The sequence below is a fragment of the Oryza sativa genome, chromosome 7 (genome assembly GCF_034140825.1).
Source record: "Oryza sativa Japonica Group chromosome 7, ASM3414082v1".
In the NCBI taxonomy this organism is placed as follows: Eukaryota; Viridiplantae; Streptophyta; class Magnoliopsida; order Poales; family Poaceae; genus Oryza; species Oryza sativa.
Genome location: NC_089041.1, coordinates 22,075,412 through 22,086,333, shown reverse-complemented (window position 1 = coordinate 22,086,333; position 10,922 = coordinate 22,075,412). Strand labels below are relative to the sequence as shown.

The window sequence follows — 10,922 nt, the reverse complement described above, 5'->3', positions numbered from 1 at the left end:
TACGGGACAAAGGTAGATCTAATTCATTGGTATAAAATAATGGGTCCACCAATTTAAGTGAAAATCAACGGCATGTAAAGATCTAATCTAATTGTATAAAATAATGGGTCCACCAATTTAAGTGAAAATCGATGGTGAAATTATATTGTGCCACGGAGCATTTGTAGGAGCGTCACGTGGCGGCTTGAGAGCGTTTCTAGGAAGTTTAATGGACTTTTAGTATATAATAGATAGAAGATAGATAATAGATAGATAGATATCACTTAAGTATTTATAAAAAATATGTAAAAAGATGTATTAACATGTGATATATTAGTCCACAAACATGCAACTTAAAATTTAACTATTACATGTTGTAACTCCTATATTATATGCAGGAGTTACGTAGGACATAACAAAACATGCACATGGTGACATGAACAATATGAACGTATAGCATGTACGGATGTACCGAATCTAACAATCAACATAGAACATGTAGGAATGTATATATCGTTCAATGATTCAACGACATCTGCACGTCCAACTCGAGCCTTTCCATGGCCGGCGCCGGCAAGCACATCGGCACGGCGATCACCTCCTCCCCGCTCGCATCCTTCACCGTCAAGTGAAACGTCGCCAGCGTCGCCGCCGCCGGCCCGCCGTACGCCCCCTCCCCCCACCCGAAGTCGACGCCCTCGAACCCGGCCCGCGTCACGTCGGACACGAGGTACGCCCTCGCCGCGCGCCCGAACCGCGGCCGCCCGCGCTGCGCCATCAGGTCGGCCACCGACTGCAGGTTCCCCTCCGACGTCGCCCTGGCCTTCGCGCCGGCGACCATGCCCACCACGTCGGCGAGCGGGCTGTCACGGAGGCGCCCCGCCGTGCACGCCGCCACCGCGAAGGCGAACGCGTTGCCGTAGAACCCCGCGGGCAGCGGTGGGCTGCGCCCGCGCGCGTTCACCACGAACATGACGCGCACCTCGTCGTCGTCGTCGTACTCCAGCGCCGCCGCCCGGCGCTGCCAGAGGAAAGCGGCGAGCATGTCGAAGCGGGAGATCCTCTTGCCGGCGGCGGCGCCGGCTGGGGCGGCGAGCTCTCGCAATGCGGACATCTCCTTCGGCCCGAAGAAGAACGCGCGCTGCACGAGCGGCTCATGGTGGGCAAGCACGTCGTGGTTGCCGCCGGCCGCCGTCTCGTCGTACTCCGGGTGCCGGTGCGTGACCACCGGTGGCGACCGCGCCATGAGCAGCTCCCTCGCCCACACCGGCGGCACGGTCGGCGCGGGCATGCCCCGCGACATCTCGCCGATCGCTCGCAGGAGTTGCACCGTGCCAGCCGCGTCGGCGATGTTGTGGCATATCTGCAGGCCGAACACGAAGCCACCGCACCTGAGTCGCGTCACCTATCATTTCAACGTTCACAATATTAGCTTACACGTCGGGGAAAGTGTTTTCATCTATCCTCCTAAATAGTCATATTTTTTTAAAAAAAATAATAAAATAGATTAATATATAACATATAGTACTCCACAAATATGTAAGTTTAAATTCAACTTTAAAAAGTTGTAGCAAAAAATAGGTATGTTTGGCTGCTCTTTGCAACCGCACATATAAAATACTATGCATATAGGCTGCAACATAGTATAAATAAGGGCAGTCGAACAGGGCCATATAACTGCGAATGCACGATATTTTTAGTTAAATTTGTTTTTTTACGACTTGAAGAAGTTGAATTTAGTTATATATGTTTGTAGAGTGATATATTTTATATTAATCTATGTTATTAATATGTTATTAAGGTTTTTAAATTTTTTGATAAATATTTAGATGACATGCAATTAATGAGTGAACATGCCCTACACATCGTAAGTTGTAACGTGAATGCTTATGAAAGACAAAAAAAAAAATGGTGCACGTGCGCTGACGTGCAAGATGATCAGTGATCACCTGAATGAAGAGGAGCGGGCGGCCGACGACGGCGGCGCAGTTGCCGTCGGGCTCGCACAGGAGCTCCTGGTAGCACGGGAACGGCGGGCAGAGCACGTCGCCGAAGTCGGAGAGGGAGACGTCGGCGTCCGCCTCGACGAACACCACGCCGTCGCCGGTGCAATCCACCACCAGCTTCCGCGCCGGCGCCTCCACCTCACTGATCCTTCCGGCGACGGGGTAGTAGTGCACGAGCGCGTCGGCGAGCCCTCTCCTGACCACCGCGGCGGGGTCGGCGCCGCCGCCGCCGCGGCCCCGGAAGAAGTGGAGGCCCGACCGGTAGAACCGGAGGCCGTCCTGGTCGTCGATGTCGGACAGCGGCCGGAGCTCCCGCGGCGTCGCCCTCGACGGCGCGACGAGCTCCGGCGCCGACCTCTTCACGGTGAAGGCGAGGGTGGTGGCCATGCGTACGTGTGCACTTGTGATGAAAGGCAAAATGTACGTGTGCTAAGGTAGAAGAGACACGTGGCTTTATGGCTCTTTGGTGCTTCGGGCATCTTTGCGTGCATGGCATTTTATAGGGAGTTTGCATTTGCACGGACAGCAATTGGAACATTCAGAATTGGAGTAGGCCGTGGCATTCAGATTCGGATGCTGCGACGACTAGTAATCATTCAAAGCGGCGGTGACTCGATCGGGGGTCTTCCACTTGCGAATTTTAACGCGTGTGATGGATCGTGCCAAGAGTCTGCAAGAATATGAAGTGATGGCAAAGCCTGACCTGTCACAAGTCACAAAGCTTTTCATCCTAGTAGTGGATCGATCAAAATTTGTGGATGGCGCCAATGACATCTTGCGCGTTGAGCCTTGCTGACGTTGAATCATCAGAGAGAACAGTCATTTCGTTTGAATTTTCTGCCACTCGGAGGCCGAGTCAGTCTACAGCGAGTCGCTTCTACTGTTCTACCAGTTTATACTTTTCACCCATCCTGTGGGCTGCTTGATTGGGCTGAGGTGATAAGGTGACGCTCTCGGCGGCGTCACGTCACGCTCTCGTGGGCTGGGAATCGGGCCAATATTTTCATGTTAGCCTACTGCGGGTTGCGGCCTTTGTACCCATCCGGATGTTTTATTTCATATCGAAAAAATAAATCCCAATAGACCTGCTTTTTGTTAATTTAGCTCCTCCTCTAAAATTGCGTACTAAACATATTCTGGCCTGGTCCCTTTAAAAAATATATAATCAGCTTATTTTCTTTTTTTAAGAAACACAGTACAAATGCAAGTGCTCATAACGTGTGCACACTCATCCCTATAAATACACATACTCTATCCCTATGAGCACCTCCGGAAGACTAGGTTATAATCAGCTTATTTTCATTCAAACTAATCCCTAAACTTAAAATAACTTTTTTTCTAGCACAGAGTAAAATTCAATCCTTAAATACAAACCCATCCCTGCGTCACCCATCTCACACAACATGGGTGGGACTCGCCACCCACATTACAATGCCTCCCACCTCGTCCCATGCATCTCACCACCGCTAGAGGTCCGCACAGTTGCGAGGAAGGGCGATGGCTGTGATTCTTCTTTTTCATCATCTCTCGCCCTCAACGTTGTGATTCGGGTGCTCATGAATTCGGTGGCGGTTGCGGTGCCCTCGTTTGGGGGCCTACGACAGTGAAGTAGCTAAGTCTAGATCTGGCATCTCCTAGATTGTGGGTGATAGTGAGGCGCAGTGTCTAGAGGGGCGTTGATACAATGGTGGCGGGAGTGGCGCTGGTACGATGGTGGTAGGAGTGGAAGGCCCTAGTGAGGACCGTCTTGAGGTAACCAGGGGTAGTTGGCGGAGGTGCACTGGTATGGTGGTGTATAGCGAAGTTCAAAAGCCTAGCCTTGCGGTTCTTCCTAGCTAGCAACGACAATGCCTTTTGGCACCGTGATCCCTCTTGGGGGCATTCCCGAGATGCCTCCTTCGTCTTTGGCGGGATCCTCCGAGCGAGATCTTTGTCCATGATTTCTTGGATGCACGGTGCGGCACAATCTCCTTAGACGTGTCATCTAGGAGATCCCATTTGTAACTTTCCCGCCTCAAATCAGTATGATCTGCGTGGCATTATTGGTTGTCACCATAGTGTTTGCACGAGGCCAAGTAGATCTGATCTTATCTCTCTCACCCTCTCCCTCAACAACCATTCTCTGTGGGTTTAACTAGTAGTCTATGGCTGACCTTCTAGGGTGGTGCATTTGTGCCCCTATTGATGAGTTGATAGTAACCGGTCACACATAGTGGTAGCCGGCTTGGTGTTAGTTCTTTCCTTGTGAGTGTATGCATGAGCTTTTCTGCGTATGGATTTTTTTCCTGATCGTAACTTTCATGGACTATAATATTGTTTTTTTATGCTATATCAATATATGAAGCCTTGCACTGTGTGGTGCGACAGTTTTTTTTTTTCAAAAAGAAAAATTTTCTAGTCCAATTCGATCGGTTGATTTCGTGTGTTGCAATGTTGCATGTTTCTTGATATACTCCCTCCGTCCCCTAATATAAGGGATTTTGATATTTTGCTTGCACTGTTTGACTACTTGTCTTATTCAACAGATTTGTGCAAACATAAAAAATGAAAAGTTGTGCTTAAAGTATTTTGGATAATAAAGTAAGTCATAAATAAAATAAATAATAATTCTAATTTTTTTTGAATAAGACGAATGGTCAAACAGTGCAAACAAAATATCAAAATCTCTTTTTTATATATATATATATATATATATATATATATATATATATATATATATATATATATATATATATATATATATATATATATATATATATATATATATATATATATATATATATATATATATATATATATATATATATATATATATATATATATATATATATATATATATATATATATATATATATATATATATATATATATATATATATATATATATATATATATATATTAGGGGACGGAGGGAGTATAATTGTAGATGAAGTCGTACACCACAAGCATATAGGGTGAACTTTCTATTTTTTGTGGATTCATGACAAAAGATATCTCTACCCTTCGAAATAATCAAAACTATTCTGGGGAATTTTATTATCTACTTTGATGACTGGTAAGAAATTAGGCAGATAAACATGTTCTAGATATAGCACATTGGATTACTAGAGTCTGAAGTCTGAGCTACCGGGGTAGGTTCATGTGCCAAGTCAGAAGTCATACCGGTTTAGGTTTAGTTTACCACCATCTCAAAGATCTTCCATCTGATGCCGTAATGACTCTTCCAACACTAGAAAAATACACATTTTTTTTTATCATAAGTCGCCGTTGCGTCAACAAAGGAGACGCTGCCTCTCCATGAGAAAAATGCCATGGAAGTCGCCATCATGGGCCAAATCTTACCCCATAAGAACGACTCCTTTTTTGTTAGATAATATTTGCATGTACTATCTAAACATAGGATATCAAAATCAGTAAATCACCATCTCCTTTCCAAAAAGGCAGCAATGCAAGACCGCAAGTCGATCCATCGTGGAAAGTCACCGTAAAATATTTATCTTTGTGAAAACTTGATGTTAAAATATTTTGTCAATCAACACCAGTATGATGGTATTACAGTCAAGTACGACTTGGTAGGAGGATGGTTCATAATACCGGTTTGTTATAGTACTATAGGATACTGGCGCGTTATCAGGAATATCTAAAAAACTGTCGCAAACTTTTTGAGTCAAAAATTTTCAGATGTTACACTGTAACTACACCGTAACTACAATATAACTTATTAAAACATGTATTCAACAATGCTTTGATTAGATAGCACTGGAATCTTACGTATGACATTTCTTTGTAGCAATTTTTTTTCTTCATGTACAAATCTTGAGACCATTTGATAGTCACAAATCTGAAAGTTTTGGGGCAGAAAAAAAACTTGCGAAAGTTTTTTAGCAAATCCCTTTTTTTAATTAAAATCCCATTGCATGTGCCATATACTGGTGTCTAAAAATTGAAGAAATGGAGGTAGTACATCCAGCCAATAGCCGCCTCCTAGCCGGTCGCTGGCTCCTGGTCGGTTATCTGCCGGTCCACCTGTTTTTGGAACCATCGTGCTCAGTAGCCACAGTTCCTGGATGCGCGCGCGACAAAGCGAAAATGGCGAATGCAACATTCCATTGAATGAGTAGGCGAGTGTTCAATTTGCACAAGTATTCCAGCTAAAACAAGGTGCGGTTTTAAAATTTTTCTCGCCCATCTTAGTAGGAGCCGTGTGAGTGCGTGGTGCTTTCGGGCGCCACATGGTCACGATGGCCATGGCTGCGGCGAGCGCCATGCGGCCATTAGCTCCCCTCTTCCTTTTCTTCTTCTTCTCCCTTGCCGCCTCCGCGAGTGACAACATTCTTGCCAACTCATCTCTCGCCGATGGCCAGAAGCTTGTCTCGGCCGGTGGGGTCTTCGAGCTCGGGTTCTTCACCCCGCCGGGCTCGACGACGGCGGCGAGGTTCTTGGGAATATGGTACAGGGACATCGATCCGCCGACCGTGGTGTGGGTGGCCAACCGGGATGCTCCGGTGAGCGGCACGGCCGGGAGCTTGGCTGTCGTCGTCAACGGCGGCGGCGGCGGCGGCGGTGGTCGTCTGGTGCTCGGCGATGGGTCGGGGCGAGTGGTGTGGTCGTCGGCGCCGTCGAACGTAACCGCGAGTGATCCTGTGGCGGCGAGGCTGTTGGATAGTGGCAACTTCGTGCTCGCCGGCGGCGGTGGCTCCGGGGATGTGATCTGGCAGAGCTTCGATTACCCGTCGGACACTCTGCTCCCCGGCATGAAGTTTGGGTGGGACCTCACCACCGGGCTCGACCGCTACCTGACGACGTGGAGGAGCGCCGGCGACCCGTCGCCGGGCGACTACACGTTCAAGATCGACCCGCGCGGCGCGCCGGAGGGGTTCATCTGGTACAACGGCACGTCGCCGGTGTACCGGAACGGGCCGTGGGACGGGCTGCAGTTCAGCGGCGAGCCGGAGATGGAGCCCAACAACACCAGCTTCCGCTTCGAGTTCGTCGCCAACCGCACCGACGTCTACTACACCTTCGTCGTCGACGGCGGCGGCGGCGGCGGAGTCCTCTCGAGGTTCGTGCTGAACCAGTCGAGCGCGCAGCGGTACGTGTGGCTGCCGCAGGCCGGCGGGTGGAGCCTCTACTGGTCGCTGCCGCGGGACCAGTGCGACCAGTACGCGCACTGCGGCGCCTACGGCGTCTGCGACGTCGGCGCCGCGTCGATGTGCGGCTGCCCGGCCGGGTTCGCGCCGGCGTCGCCCAGGAACTGGGAGCTCAGGGACAGCTCCGCCGGGTGCGCGCGGCGGACGCGGCTCAACTGCACGGGCGACGGGTTCCTGCCGCTGCGCGGCGTGAAGCTTCCCGACACCACCAACGCGACGGTGGACGCGGCCATCGCCGTCGACCAGTGCAGGGCGAGGTGCCTGGCCAACTGCTCCTGCGTGGCGTACGCCGCGTCCGACGTCAGGGGAGGCGGGAGCGGCTGCATCATGTGGAGCTCGCCGCTCGTGGACATCAGGAAGTTCTCCTATGGCGGCGAGGACCTGTTCATGCGTCTCGCCGCATCCGATTTGCGTATGATTCTCCTCTCCTCTCTAGTTCGTATGCCATATACTTTCCTTCGTTTTTAATAGACGAGGTCATTAATTTTAAACACATTTTAACCATTTGACTTATTAAAAAAATTGTACGAATGTAGAAAATAAAAATTATGGTTAAAGTATTTTTTAAAAAAAGAACTTAAAAATAAATAATAATTATATAAATTTTTAAATAAGATAGATAGTAAAACATGTGTTTGAAAGTCAATGGTGTCATTGAAAAAAGTGGTAGTATTATGTAATTATTTCACTACACTTACAACATAACTTTTGAGGATGTAGTATGTTTTTTAATATAAAAAGTGATAGGTACATTAGTGGTCATAGAACTATTAGACAAATTTGGTCAACTTAGATCGTATGTAACATCTTCATATATACGATTTTCTTAAAGCTAGGTATTACTAGTTCTCAAAATCCATGGATCCATAATTATGATTATACTGATGACATTTGAATAAACTATTTTGCTTATATTAGAGAAATATAAAAATTTAAACCCTTGTACAACCTAAAAATCCAACATGATCTAGGATCTATAGATGTGTCAAATAGAATAGGGTCTTAGTCATCTGTTTGGTTACAACCACAATTATGATAAGATTTTCTTTTAACAAACTATCTCACATGTGTTTGTTTACTCATAAAAGTGTTGGCAATGATATTTTTAGACTTGCTATGGTGTGACAAGGATTTTAAGCACCTACCTTATATTAAGCATGTTTGGTAGCTTTTGTTGATAAATGGTGGCAACCAAATAGGCCATAATAAGTAAAGTTAAGGTATAGCAGATATTATTCGCTTAAAAAAGAATGTTTCAAGAAAACATCAGATATGTTCTGTCATACCTACATGATTTAATTTGCGTATATATATGTTAATTTGATGTAGAACAATATTGTAAAGAATCTGCAGTCTTAGTATAATTCAACCGTTTTGTCCTAGTAGAGACTGAATGAATTGCTTGGATTCGTCTCAAGAATGAATTGAAGTCTTTCTATAGAGAAAATCAGTCTTATTGTTCTATCTGATGTCCTGTGTGGTCACAATGCGCTGATCAGAAATGGTTCTTTAATTTGGCCTGAAGCGACTGTCCTGTACCTAAATCGAAGACATGCAGACTTTTGGTTTGCACTTGTTGCTTTCGTGGACAAGCACCTAAGATTGCTAGTTGTCATATTTATTTTGGATCTTGTTTTTAATTTTACATGGATTATCACTTCCATTATTTTTGGTGTTGGAAATCACGTTTGGCAGCACGAACCTTTCAGTGGTGTACCTGAAATTTGAAAAAAACATTGTCAGTACTAAAAAATCGTCGATAATCATTAAAGAAAAGGGAACTACTAAATCAAGGGGTTACTTGGTTTCAAAGCAAAATCTTCAGTCAATCTTCTACTAGCTGTTTCTGTAGTACAAACTTCACCTATCAGTCAAGCACAACTAATTTTTTAAAATATCTTCTAGTACATCTAATTTGACTTGCTGACACCTCCAAGATGACTCTGACAGCAACCAATGGGGATGATTCCAGCAGGAAAAACACAGTGCTCGCTGTTGTCCTAAGCCTATCTGGTGTTGTTCTTCTGGCGTTGGCTGCATTCTTCGTCTGGGACAAGTTATTCAGAAACAAAGGTTCTTCCAACTCCCAAGTCTTCCTTCTTCTGTCTGTCTGACAGGAGAAAAATGAGCATTTTTCAGTTAATCCATGTGCTAACCTGAATACTAACTACAGTTGCAAATCCAGTGAGATTTCAGAGTCCTCAAAGGTTCACCTCATTTGACTCAAGTATCCCTCTGAATCAAGTCCAAGACAGGAAAATGGAGGATGAAACCAGGCACAGCAACGAATTGAATGTCACTCTCTTTGACTTCAACACGATAGCCTTCTCCACTGACAATTTCGCGAACTTGGCTAAGCTCGGTGAAGGTGGTTTTGGTCCTGTCTACAAGGTAAAAAAAAACATAAAAAATCAAGGCAGATACATTTCTGATATCACACACATTGGTGATTTTGATTGAAAATTTGTGAACAATTTGCATGATGCGAAATTCATCAGGGAGAATTGGATGGAGGGCAGACAGTGGCAGTGAAGAGGCTGTCCAAATTCTCGACGCAGGGGCTGGACGAGTTCAAGAACGAGGTCATGCTCATCGCGAGGCTCCAGCATGTGAACCTTGTCAGGCTTCTCGGCTGCTGCATCCATGGCGAGGAGAGGATGCTGGTGTACGAGTACATGGAGAACAAGAGCCTCGACAACTTCATCTTCGGTACTGAACACCCAGATAATTGCCTGAACATTTTTGGCGCCATATTGATTCATTGCAGATGAAATTTGATGGGTGTGATTTTGTGCAGACAAGGCTCGATCAGCTCAGCTGAACTGGTCGAAGCGATTTAACATCATACTCGGCATCGCACGGGGCCTCCTGTATCTGCACCAGGACTCCCGGTTCAAGATCATCCACAGGGATCTCAAGGCCGGCAACATCCTGCTCGACGGAGACATGAACCCCAAGATCTCCGACTTCGGCGTCGCGAGGATCTTCGGCGACGACACCGACTCGCACACCAGAAAAGTCGTCGGGACATAGTGAGCACGACACTGACTCTGATGATCTTCAGATATACTCTACTACATAGCTGCTAAATTCTGAGCTGTGATGGTAACAACGGCGAATCGGCAGTGGGTACATGTCGCCGGAGTACGCGATGGACGGCGTGTTCTCGGTGAAGTCCGACGTGTTCAGCTTCGGCGTGCTGGTGCTGGAGCTCGTCAGCGGCCGGAAGAACCGCGGGATGTACAGCAGCGGCGAGCAGACGAGCCTGCTCAGCCACGTAAGCAGCGATCAAGAATTCGAAAAAGTTCGCTGAAAATTTGCTCGAGAACTGATCGAAACGTGCGTGCGTGCGCGGATGCAGGCGTGGAGGCTGTGGAGGGAGGGCAACGCGCTGGCGCTGCTCGACGAGGCGGTGGCCGGCGGCGGCGGCGGCGGGGGGTACAGCAGGTCGGAGGTGCTGCGGTGCGTGCAGGTGGGGCTCCTGTGCGTGCAGGAGCGGCCGGAGGACCGGCCGCACATGGCGGCGGTGTTCATGATGCTGGGCAACCTCAGCGCGGTGGTGCCGCAGCCGAGGCACCCGGGCTTCTGCAGCGACCGCGGCGGCGGCGGCGGCTCGACCGACGGCGAGTGGTCGTCCACCTGCACCGTCAACGACGTCACCGTCACCATCGTCGAAGGCCGGTGACCAGTGCACTGTACCGAACTTTGTGGAGTAAAAATGTAAATTAAATCACATTACATTACAGCATCAGCAAAGTTCAGGCTACTGTATATATGATGCATTTTT

General features: G+C 47.4%; 2 protein-coding genes across 3 annotated transcripts; one reads left to right on the top strand and one right to left on the bottom strand.

Annotated features, from left to right (window-relative positions):
- Positions 1-283: 283 nt before the first annotated feature.
- On the bottom strand, positions 284-2,452 carry LOC4343545 (benzyl alcohol O-benzoyltransferase). The gene is made up of 2 exons (XM_015791188.3): positions 1,929-2,452; positions 284-1,384 (listed from the first exon to the last, which is right to left on the bottom strand). Exons 1-2 carry the CDS (start codon positions 2,370-2,372, stop codon positions 497-499), a joined length of 1,332 nt encoding a protein of 443 aa, XP_015646674.1. The 5' UTR covers positions 2,373-2,452; the 3' UTR covers positions 284-496.
- Positions 2,453-6,187: 3,735 nt separating this feature from the next.
- Positions 6,188-10,908, top strand: LOC9272270 (receptor-like serine/threonine-protein kinase SD1-8). 2 transcript variants are annotated; one of them, XM_015791186.3, is made up of 7 exons: positions 6,188-7,547; positions 9,086-9,208; positions 9,321-9,526; positions 9,634-9,844; positions 9,933-10,167; positions 10,262-10,412; positions 10,497-10,908. In XM_015791186.3, exons 1-7 carry the CDS (start codon positions 6,218-6,220, stop codon positions 10,818-10,820), a joined length of 2,580 nt encoding a protein of 859 aa, XP_015646672.1. In that variant the 5' UTR covers positions 6,188-6,217; the 3' UTR covers positions 10,821-10,908. The 2 variants fall into 2 exon arrangements, with proteins under 2 accessions (XP_015646672.1, XP_015646671.1); XM_015791185.3 differs by having other exon boundaries at positions 9,309-9,526.
- The last annotated feature ends 14 nt before the right edge of the window (positions 10,909-10,922 follow it).

Excerpts from the sequence above, each read along its gene's own strand:
- LOC4343545 (XM_015791188.3), bottom strand. The coding sequence starts at position 2,372 with ATGGCCACCACCCTCGCCTTCACCGTGAAGAGGTCGGCGCCGGAGCTC. Across the intron at positions 1,385-1,928 it reads GCCCGCTCCTCTTCATTCAG|GTGACGCGACTCAGGTGCGG; the intron begins GTGATCACTGAT and ends TTGAAATGATAG.
- LOC9272270 (XM_015791185.3), top strand. The coding sequence starts at position 6,218 with ATGGTCACGATGGCCATGGCTGCGGCGAGCGCCATGCGGCCATTAGCT. Across the intron at positions 7,548-9,085 it reads TCTCGCCGCATCCGATTTGC|CAACCAATGGGGATGATTCC; the intron begins GTATGATTCTCC and ends TGACTCTGACAG. Across the intron at positions 10,168-10,261 it reads AGAAAAGTCGTCGGGACATA|TGGGTACATGTCGCCGGAGT; the intron begins GTGAGCACGACA and ends GCGAATCGGCAG.